General features: G+C 47.1%; 1 protein-coding gene across 6 annotated transcripts in view; it reads right to left on the bottom strand.

The window, feature by feature from the left end:
- The window catches only part of PKNOX2 (PBX/knotted 1 homeobox 2), a gene marked incomplete at both ends in the record, with an annotated part of 84,286 nt that overhangs the window by 21,412 nt on the left and 43,220 nt on the right, over positions 1-19,654 (bottom strand). For 2 of the 6 annotated variants that reach the window (XM_080714178.1, XM_080714180.1), the window contains 3 exons: positions 44-141; positions 592-721; positions 13,277-13,465. The exons of 1 other annotated variant lie outside the window; for it this stretch is intronic. In XM_080714178.1, the coding sequence (XP_080570304.1) occupies positions 44-141; positions 592-721; positions 13,277-13,465 (417 nt within the window). The remainder of the gene's footprint in view (positions 1-43; positions 142-591; positions 722-13,276; positions 13,466-19,654) is intronic. 3 more of the 6 variants (XM_080714181.1, XM_080714182.1, XM_080714179.1) reach the window with 2 other exon arrangements.

Below are 19,654 nucleotides of genomic sequence, written 5' to 3'. Positions count from 1 at the left end.
TGGGGGCCCCTCCCTCACACCCCACCCACGCCTACACACTCACCTGTGTGTTCTGTATCTGGATGGCTCCCTGGGGAATTGCTTGGGTGACGACCTGACCCTGGGAGGTTACCATGGTAACCGGTTGGTATAAGGCTCCACCTGAGGAGACAGCCAGTTTTGGGGCCCCCTGCCATGGGGCTGGGAGGAGAGAGGGCAAGCCGGGCCCCCAGTTCACTTGCACTCATATGTGAGGACCCTCTGATCAGCAGCCCTGGGGCAGTTCTCTCTTCTACTTGTAGGGGAGAAGTGAGTGGGCTGGGGTGGCATCCCAAGGTAGCAGTAGAGCCTCTGTGGCCAGTGTTTGGGAGGATGAATGATAATCTTATTTAGACTTGGGGGTGGTATATGTGAGAATTTTACCCAAATTTGTTCCAACCCATCACAACCAGGTGTTGGTGTCAACAATTTGCAGATCATTTTCGTCAAGAAACTGAGCTGGGAACCCTTCCTTGGCACAGTGCACCCCCTGATTCTGGAATTCCTTAGGGGCTGCCCTCTCTTCTCCCGGGGTGCTCCCCACAATCCCCAGTACCCATTTCCTGCACCAACCTGACACGACTTGTGAGTTGACGGTCGTCATGGCGATGTTGCCCTGCTGGAGTGCTGAGGCTGGGACCACAATCCCCTGGGGGTTACTGGAGACTCCAGACATGGAACTGGGGGAATTCTGCAGGAGGTCCTGGCAGCAAGGGAGGGGTGGTGCATTGTGACACTGTCCCTGACAGCTTACATGCTCCAGTCCCCAAATCCCCGTCTCCTCTCCCCCTCCTTCCTTTCTTCTTCCCCACTTCTTGCTCCTCCCCAGACCCAAATCTTTCCCAGAAAGAATGAATAAAAAGGGCTAAATGAGTGATGTGTGCATGTATGCCTCTACCATCTTTTACCCCATCAACATGGATGAATACGATGCGCTAATAAAAAAAATGTAAAAAGAAGGATGAACATTAGAAAAGTAAATAAACCCAAAGCCAAGGAAGGTCATCATTGAACAATCAATTCTCTGCCAGCCTGAGCCACCAATTGTCCCCTCAACCAGTGGGGCCCACCCTGGCCTCAGTTTGGAATCTCCATTAATGACGGATGCTGGGAGCCAAGTCAGGAGATTCCTATTTACTGGGTGGAGCTGTGCCCCGGGCTTTGGAGGCTTAAACCTCCCCAGATGAGTCTGCCGGGTACCTATGGCTGAGAACCCACTTTACCTGCCCAACCTCTACTTATCTCTCAAACTCAACTGCCCCACATATATTTCCTGGCCCTCCCTTCCCCCCAGTGCCTTCTTCACATACCTTTAGCACCGCGTTTATTTATACCACACCAGTCACAAAACAACCTCCAATGTTTTGTGGGGGTTTTTTGTAGTTTTTTTTTTTTTTTTTTTGGCGGGTCTGGGGATGGAACCCAGAGGCGTTTGACCTCTGAGCTACACCCCCTGCCCTATTTTTTATTCTTTAATTTGAAACCAGGTCTCACTGAGTTGCAGAGAGCCTCACTAAGTAGCTGAGGCTGTCCGCGAACAATGATCCTCCAGGTCTCTGCCTCCCGAATGCTGGGAATACAGGCATGCGCCACTATGCCCGGCAACCTCCAATGTTTTATTTTATTTATTTTTGTAGGGCTAGGGATCAAACTCAGGGCCTTGTGCTTGCTAGGCAAGCTCTCTACCACTGAACTATACTCCCAGCTCTCCAATGTTTTACCTTTGTATGCTTTAACACCTGGCACATGATTCTAAAATATTTCTTATATAAATAAATAAACAAACAAGCCAGGTATAGTGGCATATGCTTGTAATCTCAGTACTTGGGAAGCTGAGACACGAAGATCACAGGTTTAAAGCCAGCCTCAGTAACTTAGCAAGACCCTCTGCAATTTAATGTGTCTCTGTTTTAAAAAAAATAAGGCTGAGGGTATAGGTCATCAGTAGTATGCCCCTGGGTTCAATCCCCAATACCACAAACACTCAAACAAGCAAATAAAATCTGGGCACTGTGGCATATGCCTGTAATCCCAGTACTTGGGAAGCTAAAACAGGAGGATCGAAGGTTAGAAGCCAGCCCCAGCAACTTAGCAAGACCCTTAGCAACTTAGTGAAACTGTTTAGAAATAAAAAAATAAAGAGGGCTGGAGGTTTAGCTTAGAGGTAGAAGAGCCCTGGTTTCTAAGCCCAATACCTAAATAAATAAATAAATAAATAAATAAATAAATAAAGCTGTACTAGACTCTATGTAACCCTCCTAAGTTTTTTGTTTTCTTGTGTGTGTGTGGTTCTGGGGATCGAACCCAGGGTGTTCAACCTCTGAGCTATACCCTCAGCCCCATTTTATTTTTTATTTGAAAGCAGGGTCTTGCTAAGTTGCAGAGGGCCTCACTAAGTTGCTGAGGCTGGCTTTGAACCTGTGATCCTCCTATCTCAGCCTCCCAAGTACTGAAATTGCAGGCATGTGCCACCACACCAAGCTCTAAAGGTATCTTATATGAGCCTCAACTCCAGCATTTCAGCATGCCATGGATTATTTATCTTCCTCAGACTCCCCACATAGAATCCCGTTGCAAGAAGTGTCCCTTGCCCCACAGCGTCCACCTGTAGACAGTTTTTTTGGTTTGCTCCTGCGGTACAAGGTGGCTAAGTAGCCAAGTTTTTCTGGCACCCTGCTCCTTCATCATTTCCATTTAACAGTCAGGACAGAAAGTCTTTGGTCTTGATGTGGAGAGTTCCTGATGTGGAAGGAGGCGTGGCGGCAAGCCTCTGATGTAAGGGGCCTTTGCTTTCAGAAGACCTATGCAAGGGGATTGTGTCTGGAGAGTGTGTATAAAAGGAACTCAATGTGTGAGAGGTCAAAGCCTTCAGGGCTAGAACCAAGTAACGGGCCAGTGGCCATTTGGGCGGACACTCCAGAGCTCAAATGCTGGCATCATAAGGCAAAGATGCAGAGACAGGTAAACAGTCAAGTAAACAAGAAGAGGGGAAGACGGCCTTCACTTCCTAGCATTTAGAACTGGAAGCAGCTTGGGTTGTCAGTCTCCAGGGAAAGTCTAGAATTTAAGTGAGGAGACACCTGTGTTTGAACTGCTGACTTCCAGCAACAGACAAAGGGAAAGTGTCACAGCCCCAGGGCGCAGCAACAGCAGGTCTCCTTCCAGACCAGAACTGGCAGCAGCGGTGGTGACCTGGGAATGGCAGAGCCTCTTAGGAAGCACAAGTCGGTGCTGACTTGTGCATCTCACTTGATTTGGCTGATGAAACCCCCTTGGCAGCTCCTCCCAAGCTGCCTTTTTTTGCCCTCCTGGACTGTCCCTGGCTCAGAACTAGAGGAATAATGCCTATAAATACCCAGGACCAGAAGAACTGGAGTTGAGCCCTCCCTCCTCCCCACCTGCCACCCGGGCCTCTGGGTCGGCTCCTCCTGCACTGGCTCGGGTGGGTGGGGCAGGAGGAGGTCTTGCTTCTATTCTTGACTCTGCCCTGCTGCTGTGACCTTGGGGAAGGGAGAGGGCAGCTCTTGCCTTGGCCTCCCCCTTCTGGGGCCCTGTGAGAGCTTTGCAGCCAGTGAGGCTCCTTCTCTGAGCCAGAACTCTTGGTTCATGCAGCTGGAGTCTAAAATTGACCCACAGAAGCCCAGACACTGCAGCCCAAGCTGTGCCTCTCTTAGGTACAAGTAGGAAACTGAGATTGAGAGTCCCAGTGACTTGCCCAAGGTCACACAGTGGGTTTGCAGCAACAAGACAAGAACATAGCTCTCTGTCGGCCATAGATACTGGACACCTGCCTTGTGGACACCTGCCTTATGGTGGGTTCTGGGCTAGCTGGGGCTCCTTGAGTCCTAATCGCGGAGGGCAAGGGGAACAGTTAAGAACCCCAAACCCAGAAGCCCAGAAGCAGCATGTGTTTCAGAGGACAGATGAATTTAAGAATCATGGCATGACCTTCCGGAGGCTTTGTCTCCTTATTTATAAAATATGTGGCCACCTGCAGTCCCTGTGCTTGGAAGGCTGAGACAGGAGGATCTCTGGTTTGTAGCCAGCCTCAGCAACTTAGTGAGACCCTCAGAGACTCAGAAAGACCCTATTTCTAAATAAATAAATAAATAAATAAATAAATAAATAAATAAAACTGAGTTGGGGCTGTGGCTCGGAGGTAGAATGCCCCTGAATTCAGTCCGCAGAGCTGACATTCAGGACCCTTCAAAGCCTCACTTCAGTTACAAGTTTGCTCCAAGGTTAAGTTCCCTCATCCCATCATCCCAGCCAGCTATCCTCAAAGATTGTATTCCTGATGTTATTTGAAGCTGGAACAAGCTTACAAGATAAATTTAATAGAGGAGGGGGATCCCCACGCCATCCACTCTAAAGCCAATGGAAATGGCTGCTCAGTGATTTTATGTGAGATCATCCATGCTATGATGCTCCTCTTTTGGTAGGACATACTTGAGAATTTCAAACATAAAAGAGTTGTCCCAGACTTTCTTCACCCCAGCAGTATCCAGCAAGGTTAGGAAAATACGAGCAAAGTCGGTAATACAAATACAAGATGTGTCCTTTGGGATTCAACCAACATACACTGTTTTCCAGCCAAAAGCAGAAGGCTGAGATCACACCTGAATACTTCTTCTGCTCACTCAAACTCTGGCTGGTTCTCTACCCTGTGGCTTGGATAGCTCCCATGCCCATTCACCCGATTTGGGGTAACTTAAAGCAATTTATATACCGGATTAAATCCTTCTCTCTCCCACCCTTCTTTTCCTTCTCCGGGTCTTTGGTTGGAAGGTGCCAGGAAGTAGCAAATGATATGAGCAAAGCATGGGATGGGAACTTCGGGGGTAGAGACCACAGGCAGGGCTGGGGCTGGCCACATCTTAGCTGCGATGCGAAAGAAGCAGCAAAATCCTACTTTGCCTGAAGTCTAGAGAAATGGTACTCCCTTTACCTCTGAGAACTTGAGCAGGGTTTTAAAACAAAACAAAACAAAACAAAAAAACAATGAATTCTCAGGGCCACTAAATCAGACCTCCAGCAATTTGTATGTTTTGGAGATACTGGGGATTGATCCCAGGGGCATTCTACCTCTAAGCTACACCCCCAGCCCTTTTCTATTATTATATTTTGAGTCAGAGTCTAATTAATTTGCTGAGGCTGGCTTCAAACCTATGATCCTCTTGTTTCAGCCTCCCAAGTCCTGGAATTGCAGGTATGTGCCACCATGCATGGCTGCAATCTATATTTTTAAAAACCTCCCTCAGAGCTGGATATGGTAGTGCATGCCTATAATCCCAGTTCTTGGAAGGCTGAGATAGGAGATCACAGGTTAAAGGACAGCTTCATCAAGTCAGTGAGACTTTCAGCAACCTAGTGAGATCCTGTTTCAAAATAATAAATAAATAAATTAATTAAATAAGTAAGTAAGGCTGGAGAAGTAGCTCTGAGGTAGAATGCCCCTGGGTTCAGTCTTTACACAGGTACACACACACACACTCTCCCTTGGTTGGCCCCAAGGACCACAAGGATCTGGAAATTACCTACCTACTATACACACCGGATATTAGAGGGCAATTAGAGGGCATTCTTTTGCCATGTGGCTTCACTTTAATCTTAACACTACTTTGTGGGGTTAGCAAGAGAGAGATTATTTCATTTGCCTGAAGAGTAATTAAAGCCCAAAGAATGGAAATGACTTCCCAGGGTCAAACATCTGAGCTTCAAGTGTAGGTCCTCTGGCTCTGCTTGCAGGGCAGATGCTCAGAGAGAGAGAGAAACTGGGCTTTAGCATCAGCTGGATGGGCTCCTCTGCAAACACAGTACCTGGCACATTTAGCCATCCAATCATTTGCTTTTCTACTTTCTTTGGCTGAGGTCAGTCAAAGACAGGAAGGGGCTCAGCAGGGATTTAAAACCTGTTGTAGAAGTCCTAGAGCTACTTGGGTAGAGCTACTTGGGTTCTTCACTTAACAACAGAAGAAGTTCAGCTGAGGTTGCGCCCCAGCCAGAGAGGATCGGGTCTCGTCACATGCCCCCTTCAACCTGGCCTCCCTGCCTAGCAAGGTGTTAAGCCCCGGAATTCCCGGCGTGACCCCCTGTTTCAGACTAACTCAAAGATGGCATTCTGCTGCGATTTCAGTCAAGCCTTGGTCTCTAGCTTGGTAGAACGGCAGCAAGGCAGCTCTAACTCTGGGAACAGCCTACAGGTCCTTTCTCAGGAAGAGGCTACCATGGCAGCAGCAGAAGCCCTGGGGAAGAATCTGTTGGCTAAGCACACAGTACTATTATCTTCTCCACAGCTTCCCTCGGGGCTTGGCAGACTCCATACCCAGGTGGATATCTCTGTGTCTGGATCCAAGTAAAGCCGCTTCCTTCCAGGCTTCTTACCACCCATAAACAAGTGAGAGCACATTTGGTACAGTTTTAGTGACGTTTTCCAGCATGCCGAGCCTCACATCCCTGCTGGGATTGTCCGGGAACCAGGGAGTACGAGCTGGTTATCCAGCCCAAAGACTCTTTGTCTGTCCCACCAGGAACTCCTTGGTGCACATGGCAAGCAAAGGGGATGGGGTGGGCAGTGCTGATGGGCTCAGCCATCTGCCATTCTCACTCTGACCACTAGGGGTCTCTGCCGATCCGCAGTCATTACAGCCTCCCAGGAAGACCGCTTTGAGGTTAACTGGCCTGAACTGGGGAGAGGGAGCAGGGTTCAGAGTGGCCCACTTCCGCTTAAGAGTTTGTCCCCACCTCCCCAGAGCATGGACACTGGCCATCCTCTTGACTCTTCCTGTCTGCCTTACATAATGGACAAATAGCAGAGTGGTCGTTTGTGGTTGGTTTTTTTTTTTTTTTTTTTTTTTTTTTTTTAATTGGGGACTGAAACCAGGAGTGTTCTACCTCCTAGCCATACCATATTTTATTATTTTTATTTTATTATTTTATTTTGTTGTACTATGGATTGAACCCAAGACATTCTACTCCTGAGCTATATCCTCAGCCCTTTAAATTTTTTTGTTGTTGTTGTTTTATTTTGAGCCAGTCTTGCTAGGTTGCTAAGGGCCTCACTAAGTTGCTGAGGCTAGCCTTGAAGCCCCTCAAGTACTGAGATTACAGGCGTGTGCCACCATGCCCAGCAAAATGGCTCTTTTTCTCTTATCCTAGTTTGTTACAGGTTTTTTGAGGGACAGTGGGGTCTTTCTTTGACTCCCCGAGATCCGCCCAGCACAGTGTTGCATGCACGGTAGATGCCTGGTGAACCTGAGGCGTCACTGGGTTGTGGTGTGAGAAGGGTGTGTGTACGTGTGTGTGTGTGTGTGCATGCGCGCGCATGAGTGTGTGTGTGTGTGTGTGTGTGTGTGAATGGTTGCCTCTGTCCCCAAATACTCTTCCTGGTAGAGTCCCTCTGTTCTAGAAAAAGCTTGGTTTGCAAACCCAAGGAAGCCAAGCACACACAACAAGCCACCTAATCCTGTCCCTTTCCCACTCCCGTGGGGTTTTAGTCTCAAGGGAGAGGCAGCAGCCTGTGGGGACAAGCAGCAGCTGCTGCTCTTAAGGAACATTCCTTCTCGGAAGGAGAGAAACTCTCAGGTTTCACTGGCCTGGCGGGAAGGGCAGCCTCTGCCTCTGCCTCTGTGTCTCCTGGACCCCTGGCTGGAGAGCTGGGGGCTAGATGTTGGCAGAAGGGAAGCTTTCATGTCTGCAACCAGAACGAGCTGGGCAGCATGAACCCATCTTCTATGTACGTATGTAAGTATGTATGTACATATTTGCAGTACTAGGAATTGAACCCAGGGGCATTCTATTTCTAAACACCCAGCCCTATTTTTTTCTACTATTATTTCTTATTTCTTTTCTTTCTTTTTTTTTCTTTTTTTTTTCCCCTCGATACCAGGGATGGACCCAGGGCATTGTACCTCTGAGCTACACCTCCAGCCCTATTTTTTATTCTTTGTTTTTGAAACAGGGTTTCACTGAGTTGCAAAGGGCCTCACTAAGTAGCTGAGGCTGTCCATGAACCAGGATCCTGAATGCTGGGATTATAAGTGTGTACCACCACACCTGGCTTAATTCTTATTTTGAAACAGGGTCTCCTAAATTGCTGAGGGCCTTGCTAGATTACTGAGGCTGGCCCTGAACCTGTGATCCTCCTGTCTCAGCCTCCCAAGTACTCAACCTCTTGCCAACTTGGTTTGGGGAATGGTGTCCACTGTGTCACTCTCCTTCCCACTTCCAATCTGTTGCTAATTCTTGTTTCCTAACCCTTGTTTCTTTCATCTCTATCTCCTGATCCCTGAGCTATAGTCAGGCAGGGTCATCCCTCACCACCTAAGATCAGAACTCAAGACCCAGGACCCCTGCTCTCCTTTGTGCCACAAAAAAAAAAAAAAAAAAAAAAAAAAAAAAAAAAAAAAAAAAATCACCATATTGTAAGAAGAATGTGGGCTTTAGAATGATCCACTCCAGACTTGACCACTTACTAGGTTTGTGACCTTTGGCCAGGGCCTTTATTTCTCTTTCTTTGAGTGTAAGATGGAGAAAATAATGTGCGCCTTGACAGCTTGTTGCAAGGAATAAATATTATACATAAAGTGCCTCATAATACATGCTGTGTTTGAGACTGCATTGAGGGGGGCTCAATCAATGTTGATGTTCTCCCCTTTCTCTGCCAAGTTCTTCCTTGAGCACCACAAGAGATGGCTATTCAATTAATTTGTCCCCGAATGTGTCTCCAGCCCTGATCCATTGCCAACAGTTTCCACTTCCTTTAGAATCTCGAGCAGGTGGCCACCACAATCAGCCCCAAAATGCAGCCCCCTGGCAAACTGGGCTGCAAGAACTCTCAGTGTACGTTGAGGTCCAGGCAACTGGGCGGGCTTCCTGGGTACTCGAATGGGTGGATGATGCGTGAATGACGAGCGCCAGCCCCACCCTGCACTCTGCCCTTCTCTCCAGGGATCCCAAATGCCGTGCTCTTCTCCTGGGCTTCTTGCTTCACTGGCCACACTCGCCTTTAGACACACCAGTGGCCTCTTAACTTTCCTAGCCAGCCTGAAAGACCTCTTCTTCCAGGAAGCCCTCCTGAGAGGCCAGTGAATCTGTAGCCTCTCCCATAACAGTAGGCAAAATTGTCCTACTGGCCCGTATAACCCATCCTGGGGCTTGTCCATCCTGCCTCTGGGCAGAAGGAGATCCAGCCATGAAGGCGTGAAGGCCAAATGTCAGGCCTGGGTTCTCTATGGGGCAACCTGTCCTACACATGTAGTCTGCTCAGTCCAGAGCCCCTTCCCACATCCCTTTCCCCATCTCTCCAGGAGCTCCTTTCCTGCCCTTTCTCAGTACCCTGGGTCCTGAACCTTCTATGGCCAACATGATTTATCATGACCTCCCAACACAGTTCATTGCACTCTGTCCCCAAAACTGAGAGCTTCCCAGGACCATTTGCTTGTGTTCTCACAAGACCTAGCATGATGTATACAGAAGGAGGACTCAGTGCTTGGCAGTCAAATGAGATTGGGGTGCAATCTGGTTTCCCTGCAATAGAGCTGGGTCTAAATCTCCACTGAGAAAGAGGGGTGGATTGCGGGACAAATTAGTACTTGACCAAGCGAGGCAGGAGTTAGGTCCTCCCTTGTGGGATGGTTTGGTTTGTGCCCTGTAGGGAGGACAGGAGAGCCCACGCCTGGCCATAGGTTCTTTGGTGTACGGCGAGAAGCCTGAGTATGGTTGAGTGCAGGCCGGACAGGACAGCTTCCCAGGGAGGTGGGGAGACTTAGCTGTGCTGAAAGCGGGCTAAGTCCCTGAAACTCCATTAGCTCTCCTGCTTGGTAGAGGCGTCTCCTCTACTTCCACCTACTCCACTCCCACAGAGCGAGCTGGGGGAGACGACATGACATCTGGGAGTGCGGCTTCCAGTTGGAAACCAAAACTGCCTCCCACTTTGCCACACAGAGCTGATGATTGGCAGGAGCCAATCACAGGGAAAGCCATGAGCCAGCAGTTTGCAACAAAGCTGGCGGCAGCCAGGGCGCTCATCCTGAGGATCATGTTCCAGAGGGGAGACCCCCCTTCTTAGGCCAGGCTGGCGCTCCGGGAAGCTATTTCAGGCTGGGGGATTAAGGTCGGAGCATGGTGAATTTGTGCCCCCCCCCACATACACGTACACACACCACACACACGCCCTAACACCTCTATCTCTCTCTCTCCCACACCCGCTTCTGAGACCTGCCTCCTGCACTGCAAGTCTCTGGTCTGTCCTCAGTGGCAAAGGGTCTCCTTCCTGGAACAGTCCTAACAAGCAGGACCCGGATGGGGACAGCACCCTCACCTTCTCCCTCTGCACTGGACTCATTTCCATCACCCCTCCACTTCTTCCTTCCACTCTAGCTAACACACCTCCTTCCATCTCTTTCTGCCTCGGTAGGTCTCAGCATCATCTCCCTTTGCTGGGATCTCTGTCTCTCCCTGTCTCTTTCTATTCATTGCTTTCTTTTGATTGGGAAGGGGTCCTGGGGATTGAATCCATGGGTGTTAAATCTCTGAGCCACACACCCTCCCTTTTATTTTTATTTTTTTTAATTTTGAAACAGGGTCTCACTAAACTGTAGAGGCTGGCCTTGAACCTGCTATCCTCCTCTCTCAGCCCCTGAAGTTCTAGAATTACAGGTGTGGCCACCATGCCTGGTTCTTCATTGCTCTTTCTTGTCTTCAGCCTGACCCTGCCTCCCTCCTGAATGCTGACCCTCTATATTTGTCTTTCTCTCATTTCTTCTTACTTCTTTCTCCCTCCTTTGGCTTCCTCTTGCTCCCCCCATTACATCATTTCTCTCAACAAAATACCTACTGGAAACGGATCGTGCATAACACCTTGTGTACAGCGGGGACCATAAGGAAGAGTACAATGCGACTCAGAAGGAATGAGTCTGTCTTTAAGAGAATGTTGCCAAGAAGCAGCCTGGGCCACTTGTCTTTAGATCTGTTATAATGTGACTTGTTGATTTCAAATATATCAAATACTGTCTCAGAAAAAAGGGGGGAAAGCATGTTTTCTAGGAAAGGAACATGAAACAAATGTCTGCCTCAAAAGCCACATTTGTATTTTCTCAGTCAATGGCTGGTGAGTTCCAGCAGTGAGAGGAGAGGAGAAGTCCGTTCCGGGGGTCCGGGAGCCTCCACGGGGGCAGCCGTGTTTCCCGGGGGAAGGGGCTGGTTTAAACCTACAGAGATGTGTCAAGTGTTCCCTGCACAGGCCAGCATGGAAGAGTGCTCACAGCACCTTCAGCAGTTTGTGGGCCCAGGAGGGTCTTGGCGGTCAGGTGGGCAGATGGAAAGCTCTGGTGGCTGGGGCTTTAGGGAGAGGTGTGCGGATGTAGAGTGGAGGAAAGGACCGCCAGGGGAGACTGGAGGAGGGGTCAGCCTCCTGCGGAGAAGGCAGCGGCAGCCAGAGGAGATGAAAGGGCAGGTTTGAGTAAGACCAAGCAGAAACGTCTCACAGAGAGCCTTTGTTTTTACCAGATTGTCTGAGTTCCTCTTCCCCTAAAGATCAGAGGCCTTTCTGCAGGAGCTATCCAGAGCCAGCCTCACCTTCAGGCAGGGATCTGATGCCCCTAGTGATGGGAATCAAAGTTCTTCCCTCCTTCCTGGAAGCTCAGAGGCACCGACTGCTGGAGTCCCCCCGGGAGGGCTGATTTCCGAAGATGGCATCTCTGAGACCTTGATCATCCTGAGCCTGCGTCCCCTGCTCTGTAGACCCCACTCCTCCAGTGACCCTGCCTCCCGCATCCTTGCTTGCCAGCCTCAGACCCCCAGCCCCGAGTGGCCGCTGCGGCTGCTAAGCCCTCTGCCCCTCCTTCCTTCCCCCACTACCTTGGTACACCCCCGACTCCAGAGCTCAAGGTAGAGTCGGAAGGCCCAGGAGGGGAAAACCAGCGCCTCTCCAAGGACCTGATTATTTCCAAAGACTTGTGCTAATTTTCTGATATGATCCTCACATCTCTGTGAGGCACTAAATCCTCATTACTTTTCCTGACCGATGCATTCTAATTAGATCAACACTTAAAAAAAATTCACAATAGCCACAGGATGGCTTTCCATCTCATTAACTCCTCACTTATTATTTTCATGAAAATTACTGATAAAAATGTGCATCTCCATTTGGTGAGGCCTCACAGCCTCCTCGGCTCCTATCTTACATCTCTCCCGTCACCGGGGCTGTGCGGCGTCACCATGGTAACCCACAATAATAGAAACTAATAAATTACAAACGAGATGCTCGTTGAGCAATTATTGTCCTCTTTTATGCAAGTTTCTTGCTAATTTTGATCATAAGGGAAAGTACAATAAGACTCTGAAGGAATGAGTCTATTTCAAGAGAATATTAGCGAGCAGAAGCCGGGGCTGCTGTTTTTAGATCTGTAATAAAGTAATTTGGTGATCTCAGGCAATAGGATGAAGAAATAAACTTCTTGCCCTATGTCCTGTGCGGTACTCACTATCAAGCCCCACCGAGATCCCACCGGGGTGGGTTTGATGTGACACTGAGTGTCCCATCAGTGCTTGTTGTCACCGTGTATAAGGTGTGGCTGGCCTCCTGGAGGTCAGCCTCTTTCTCCCCCACCCCTCAACAGCAACCCGGAGGTCCTTATAGGCCTAGCAACAAAAGTGGCTCAACCTTTCTTGGGCATCCTTTGCAGCAGCATCTCTTGCCATTCATTCGTAGAGTTTACCTATATCCTCATGCCTGGTTGTCTAATGATCAGAGCCCAGGAGGGGAATGGAAGACCATAAGTCTCCTGGGGTGGAGAAGCAGTCCCGTGGAAGCTGTCTTGATCCAGGGTGTGGGGAAGGATACTTTCCCCAAAGACCCCATTCTACAGATACAGAAAGCTCACCAGTCCAGCTCTTTGGAGAAGCCTGTGGGCCAGGAGGTCTGAGCTCATCCCTGGCTCATCCTCTGGGCAAGCGTCCTGTCTTCTGAACACTGAGGCTCATCCATTTCTTGGGAAATCTCAGGTAGGAAAGCCAGGACATTATTTTGGACATTGCCTCTCTCAGATCTGGCGGTTTGGTAGGGGTATAGACACCCCGGCAGGTGGGGTCTACATAGAGAAGAAACCATGCTGCCCCGTGGATAAAAGAACAAGGGACCCCAGGGGGCACAGGTGAAAGGATCCAATGAGTTGAGTCCCTTTTCCTAATCGCTAGGGAACTTTCAGACCTTCCTACACATCTGGCTTAGGAGATAGGGCCCAGCCCTGCGCATTACCTGTGAGTGAAGGTTTATGGAGGGCTGGTTGGGGGAATAGGGACCCCCGAGGTCATTCCTGAGCAGGTTGTCGCTGTGCATCTTGGTTTTGAGGCAGGTGATATAACGGTTGCAAAAGTCCTTGCAGAGTTCATTGACTTTCTCCAGCTCCAGCAGGTGGATCCTCAGGACCTGGATTGCCTTCACCATCTGGGGAGAGGGAGGAGAGGTCAGCCCAGGTGTCTGTACCACAGTCCCGCCATGGCCAGGCCCCAGCCCGGAGGAGAGGAGTCATCCCATGCCACGGGCTCCTGCTTGTGGTCCACATGATTTCAATCGTCAAGCTGGCTCCGCTGATGGCCCACTTGCTTTTGAGGTCCTGGTTTTCACAGCTGTTCTTGAGGCAGTCATAGTCCTGTGAACTGCCCTGGCCTTAGAGTTGGAGGGCCAGGTCCAAGCTCCAGGCCTGCCATATATTATCCGGGTGACCTTGGGTGAATTGTTTAAGCTCTCAGCGCCTGAGTGTCTAACAAATGGGGTAATTATACCCTCCCTAACAACTTGATGGGTTCATCGAGGGGATCGGATGAGGGAATGTACATCACGGTCCACTGGAAAGTGTGAACTACTGAACAAGCAAAAGGAAGATGGAGATGAGACTTTCTTGCCAGTGCCCAAGAAGTCAGGCTCTGTCTATTCTTACAGTCATGTTTCGAGTGCATCACATGGCACGGGTTCCTCTGCGTCCACTCCTCTGATACTCACTGACTGACTGAGTAATCCAGCCTGGCTCCCTCACTGCTTTCCGTGCCCTCTGGACTGTTGTACGTGTGCCTGCTGCGGTTTCATGTGGACACTCCTAATCTCACCATGGCAAAAGGCTGATCTGCAATGGAAGCTTTGCTCTTTACTGTTATTACCATGAACAGTAAGTACTACGGAAGCTATGAAAAACGGAAGGTCAAAATTAAAAACAAAAACCAACAAAAAATGAAAACCTGTTTTGACCCAATCACCCTAAAGAATGATTTTTGGCTTTTCCCACATGCATATATTTGTAATGATCTTGTACATATACTTTTGTTTCCTGTTTTTTATTTTCCTTAGTTCACCAAATCTATTTTTCTAAGGATCAGAACTGTATTCTTTATCCTCTCTTCTAGACTGTGAGCTTTATGGTGTCTAATCTGATCACCATATTATGTTCATTAACAACATGTATACCAACATGTATGGATATGGAATAAATATTTGTTGAATGAGTAGAAATTATTGAGTGTACACACACACACACACACACACACACACACACACACACACACACTGGGGATGGAACCCAGGGGCATTTTACTTCTGAGCTATAGCTCAGACCTTTTTAATCTTCATTTTAAAATAGGGTCTCATTAAGTTGCTGAGGGCTTCCCTAAGCTGCTGAGGCTGACTACAAAACTGTGATCCTTCTGTCTCAGCCTCCCAAGTCCTGGGATTGCAGACATGTGACACAATGCCAGGCATGTATATATACTTCTAAATTATTGCATATTATTCTATATGTGTTCCATACTTAAATTGTCTTCCATTGTTGGGCACTTAGATTATTTCTAATTTTTCAATTGTATAAAAATTTTATGGTTAACATTTTTAAGCTTATAGCTTTTTATTTTTCTGTTTCTGCTTTATTTCCTTAGGATAAATTCCCAGAAGGGACAGGAAAAAAGCTATAGAAATTCTTATGGCTCATGATGAATAATGCAAATTGCCTTTCAACCGAGGTTATTCCAGTGGTGCTGGAACAATTGGACATCCATAAACAAAGAAGAAAAATATCAAACATTGACTTAAATCTCCCATCTCATATTAAAATTAACTCAAAGTAGATCAAAGACTTAAATGTAAGACTATTATGGATAACACTTTTAGAAAAAAAAAAAAACAAAAAACCTAAAGCAAATCTTCAGGATCTAGGGTTAAGCAAAGAAGTCTTGAACCTGACACCAAAAGCTTAATCCAGAAATAGAAAATGATGAACTAAACCTGGCCAAAATTAAATGCTTTTCACAAGAGCCTGCGAAGAGGAAAAAAAGTCTTTACAGACTGCAAGAGAATGTGAGCCAGTTATCTAACAGAGGACTTGTATCTAGAATATATAAAGAATGCTCAAAACTCTACAGTAAAATGCAAACAACCCAATTAGAACGCGACCAAAAGATGTGATCAGACATTTCACTGAGGAGGATTTGTAGGAGGTTCAATGTCATTAGTCATTAGGGAGATACAAGTTAAAATCACAATGAAGCCTGGCAGTGGAGGCTCTTGCTTGGAATTCCAGTACTTTGGGAGGCCGAGACACAGGAAGATTGCAGGTTCGAGGACAGCCTCAGCAAGTAGTGAGATTCTCATCAACCTAGTGCGATCCTGTTTTAAAATAAAAATAAAATAGGGCTGAGGTGTAGCTCAGTGTTATAATGTTCCTGTGTTCAATCCCCAACCGTGCGCATGAGCACACACACACACACACACACACAAGCCCACACACAATGAGATATCACTGCACACCTATCAATGTGGTTAAAATAAAAAAGTAGTTATAACACCAAATGCTGGTGAAGAAACGAGATATCCATATAGTGCTGTTGAGGATGTGAAATGGTACAGTCACTCTAAAAAACAGGATGACAATTTCTTACAAACTAAACATGTACTTTACTATATGACGCAGCGATTATACTCTTGGGCATTTATCCCAAAGAAATAAAATTACGTTCACATAAACACCTGTACATGAGTGTTCAAAACAACTTTATTTCTTGTTTTTCTGGGGAGGAGTATTAGGGAGGGAAGCAGGGACATTATAGCTCTGAGCCATACTCCAAAATCATTTTTCATTTTTTAATTTTGAAACAGGGTTTTGCTAAATTGCTGAGGCTGGCCTTGAATCTGTCATCCTCCTGTCTCTGCCTCCCAAGTGCCGGGCTTACAGGTATGTGCCACCACGCCCGGCTCCGCTTTATTTCTAATAGCCCCAAACTGGAAACAACCCAAACACAGTCAATAAGTGAATGGAAAAAGTACCTGTGGTCCTTCTGTATCATGCAGTACAACTCAGCAATAAAAAGAATGAACTACTGATACGCTCAACGACTTGGATATATTACAAGAAAATTCTGCTGAGAGATAAAACCTATCTCAAAATATTAGATACTAAGCTGGGCGTGGTGGCGCACGCTTGTAATCCCCGCGCTTGGGAGGCAGAGACAGGAGGATCACGCAGGTTTGAAGCCAGCCGAGCGCGCTGGCTTAGGAGACCCTGTTTCCAAATAAAAATGTAAAAATAGGTCTGGGGGTGTAGCCCAGAGGTAGAAGGGCTTCCAGGATACCCGGTACCACCAAAAAAAATTATATATATATATATATATATATATATATATATATTAGATACTATATGCTGCCATCTATATAACACTCTTGTAATGACAAAATCAAAGACAGAAAACAGAGTAGTGGTTGATGGGGTGGAGTGGAGGAGACAAAGATGAACTAGAATAGTGTTGACAATGATAGTCTGACATGAGTCTAAATGTGTGATAAAATTGTGTAGAACTAGACACACACCTGTACACCTCCATGCATGACTGCTTGAAGTAACACTGGTGGAATCCGAGTAAGTTCGGTGGACTGTTCCTGCTATGGTTACGCAATAATAGAATAAGGATATCTGTACTCATTTTTACAACTGCTTGTGAATTTACAATTATTTCACAATAAAAAGTATAAAAAGGTAGGGTGTGCTTATTGCCTTTCCATACCCTGTTGTACTGACACAAACCATCCATGTGGGAGTCTGTATTTAGTCCCACCCTCCGAGCAGCTTTTGGCTACCATTTTGATGCCTAGGGAAGAATTCAAAGAATAGAAGAAGGAAAGACACAAGAAAGAAAATCTCTCCTGGAAGTTTTGGCTGTGGAGTGGTGTGACCGGAGGCCAGAGTCTCCCCCTTCTCTAAGCCCATTGGCATTTCAAGTTGGGAGCTCAGTTCCCTGGCCTGGGCTTGTGGATTGAGCTCAACTAATCAAAAGCTTTTGGAGTACTAATTAGAATGTCACTCAAAATCAGAAGCCAATAATTGTGTGGCTTTATGCAGGGTTCAGTCACAAACTCTCATCCTACGGAGTGTCACCTCTATGGGGCTGAGACTGGTGGAGGCTGACTGGTCCTAGGCATAGAGAAGAATGGTGACTTTAGTGTGGATCCTTTGGGCACAGAGTGAAGCTAGGAATTCAGTAAAGCTTTGCTCTTAGCCACACACGGTGGTGTATGCCTGCAATCCCAGTACTTGGCAAGCTGAGCAATTTAGTGACTCAAAATTAAAATAAAATTTATCAGGCCTAATTTTTTTACCTAACTTTGGCCATGAAGATATTGGGTTATGCCTCTCAGAAAGATTAGTGTGTTGGGCTAGAGATATAGCTCAGTGGTAAAGCACTTGCTTAGCATGTGTGAGGCTCTGGGACAAAAAAAAAAAGAGAAAAAAGAAAAAAAAAGTTAGCCCAGCAGAAGATACTTAATAGATCCTTGATTGATTGCTAATGATACCCAAACATTTCTTATTCTTACCATGTCTCAGGTACTGTGTTGTGCTAAGCCTGTTCCATGCCTTATTTATTGCAGAGAACCACCTCTGTAGGTAGGTACCTTTATTGCCCACATTGTATATATGAGGGGGAAAAAAAGTCCAAGCCAGGCATGGTGGCGCACGCTTGTAATCCCAGCATTTGGGAGGCTGAGACAGGAGGATCGCGGTCCACAGCCTCAGCTACTTAGTGAGGCCCTTTGCAACTCAGTGAGACCCTGTTTCAAAATAAAGAATAAAAAATAGGGCTGGGGGTATAGCTTGGAGGTAGGATGCCCCTGGGTTCCATCAACAGAGAAGAAGAAGAAGAAGAAGAAGAAGAAGAAGAAGAAGAAGAAGAAGAAGAAGAAGAAGAAGAAGAAGAAGAAGAAGGAGGAGGAGGAGGAGGAGGAGGAGGAGGAGGAGGGGGAGGGGGAGGGGGAGGGGGAGGGGGAGGGGGAGGGGGAGGGGGAGGGGGAGGGGGAGGAGGAGGAGGAGGAGGAGGAGGAGGAGGAGGAGGAGGAGGAGGAGAAGGAAGAGGAGAAGAAGTTGTTCAGATAAAGTCTTTCTTGTTTAAAGTTACACAACCGGTAGGTGACATGAACCCACATGACCTCCTCCCTGAGCTTGAGTTTCTCCACCCTCAATATTGACTTTCAAGATTTAGTGCCTAGAGAAAATGGCAGCGTAAAGGGTGGACAGGGAGTTAAGGGTATGTGTATGGGGAGAGAGACTCAGTGACAGGAAGAACTACTGAATAGCTTTGGGGACATAAAGATTAGAGATTGCAGAACCTTCCGTGGTCATGTTCCCTCTTTCGCTATTCTGATTCCCCAAGTCTCATGCCAATGATCCAGGCACCTCACCTCCAGTGGCTGCGTGGGAAGGGAGAAGCCCAGGTTGTTGGATCCCACCTGTTTTTACCAGGACTTCTGCCCTCAGTTGACTGGTCCTACAAAATGATCTGGATCAGCCTGCAAGTGCAGGGACAGTCTAAGCGCACAGGACTCAGGCTCGTTTTCTCTTTTGGCCTTAGACCACCTCTGCGTTCCCTTAGTCTGCTGAAAAAAGCTCTTGCTCACATTCTGCCAATATCTTTCCAGGCTTAATGCAACAGCCTTCTTCAGGCTTCTGTAGGCAGCAAGAGCGTCCAGTACCTCCAGTGACACAACTTCCCTTCACGTACCCTTATATCTTCAACAGATACTGAGTCGTACTGTACGCTACACACTGGATCAGTCATCTGACTGCAATAAGTTGTTCAATTAGTTTTCTCTTCTCCAGACAAAAATAATCCCAATTCCTTAAACTTTTTTCCTCCCTCTCTTTCTTTTTAATTTACCAGATGATTATGTGGGGTTTTTTTGGTTTGTTTTTATTGTTGTTTTGGATTGAACCTAGGGGCACACTACAACTGAGCCTTTATCTTATTTTGAGAAAGGGTTTCACTAGTTGCCCGGGCTGACCTTGAACTTGTGAGTCTCCTGCATCAGCCTCCGGAATAGTTGGGAATACAGGCATGCATCATCATGCCTAGTTCTATTTTATATTTTTAATCAATATTTTTTATAAATCCTCTTGTGCCGTAATCTGTATATATACAAACACATATACACACATGTACATATATATTCACACATATAGAAAAGTATACACTTCTATTAATTTATTTTAAATACAGACCCAACAATACGTATTATTAAAAATAGAAAACATAAGCCGGACGTGGTGGTGCACGCTTGTAATCCCAGCATTCGGGAGGCTGAGACCAGAGGATCACGGTTCGTGGA

This window comes from Muscardinus avellanarius (genome assembly GCF_963383645.1).
Source record: "Muscardinus avellanarius genome assembly, chromosome: 1".
Taxonomy (NCBI): Eukaryota; Metazoa; Chordata; class Mammalia; order Rodentia; family Gliridae; genus Muscardinus; species Muscardinus avellanarius.
This window is presented reverse-complemented; position numbering and strand designations above follow the sequence as displayed.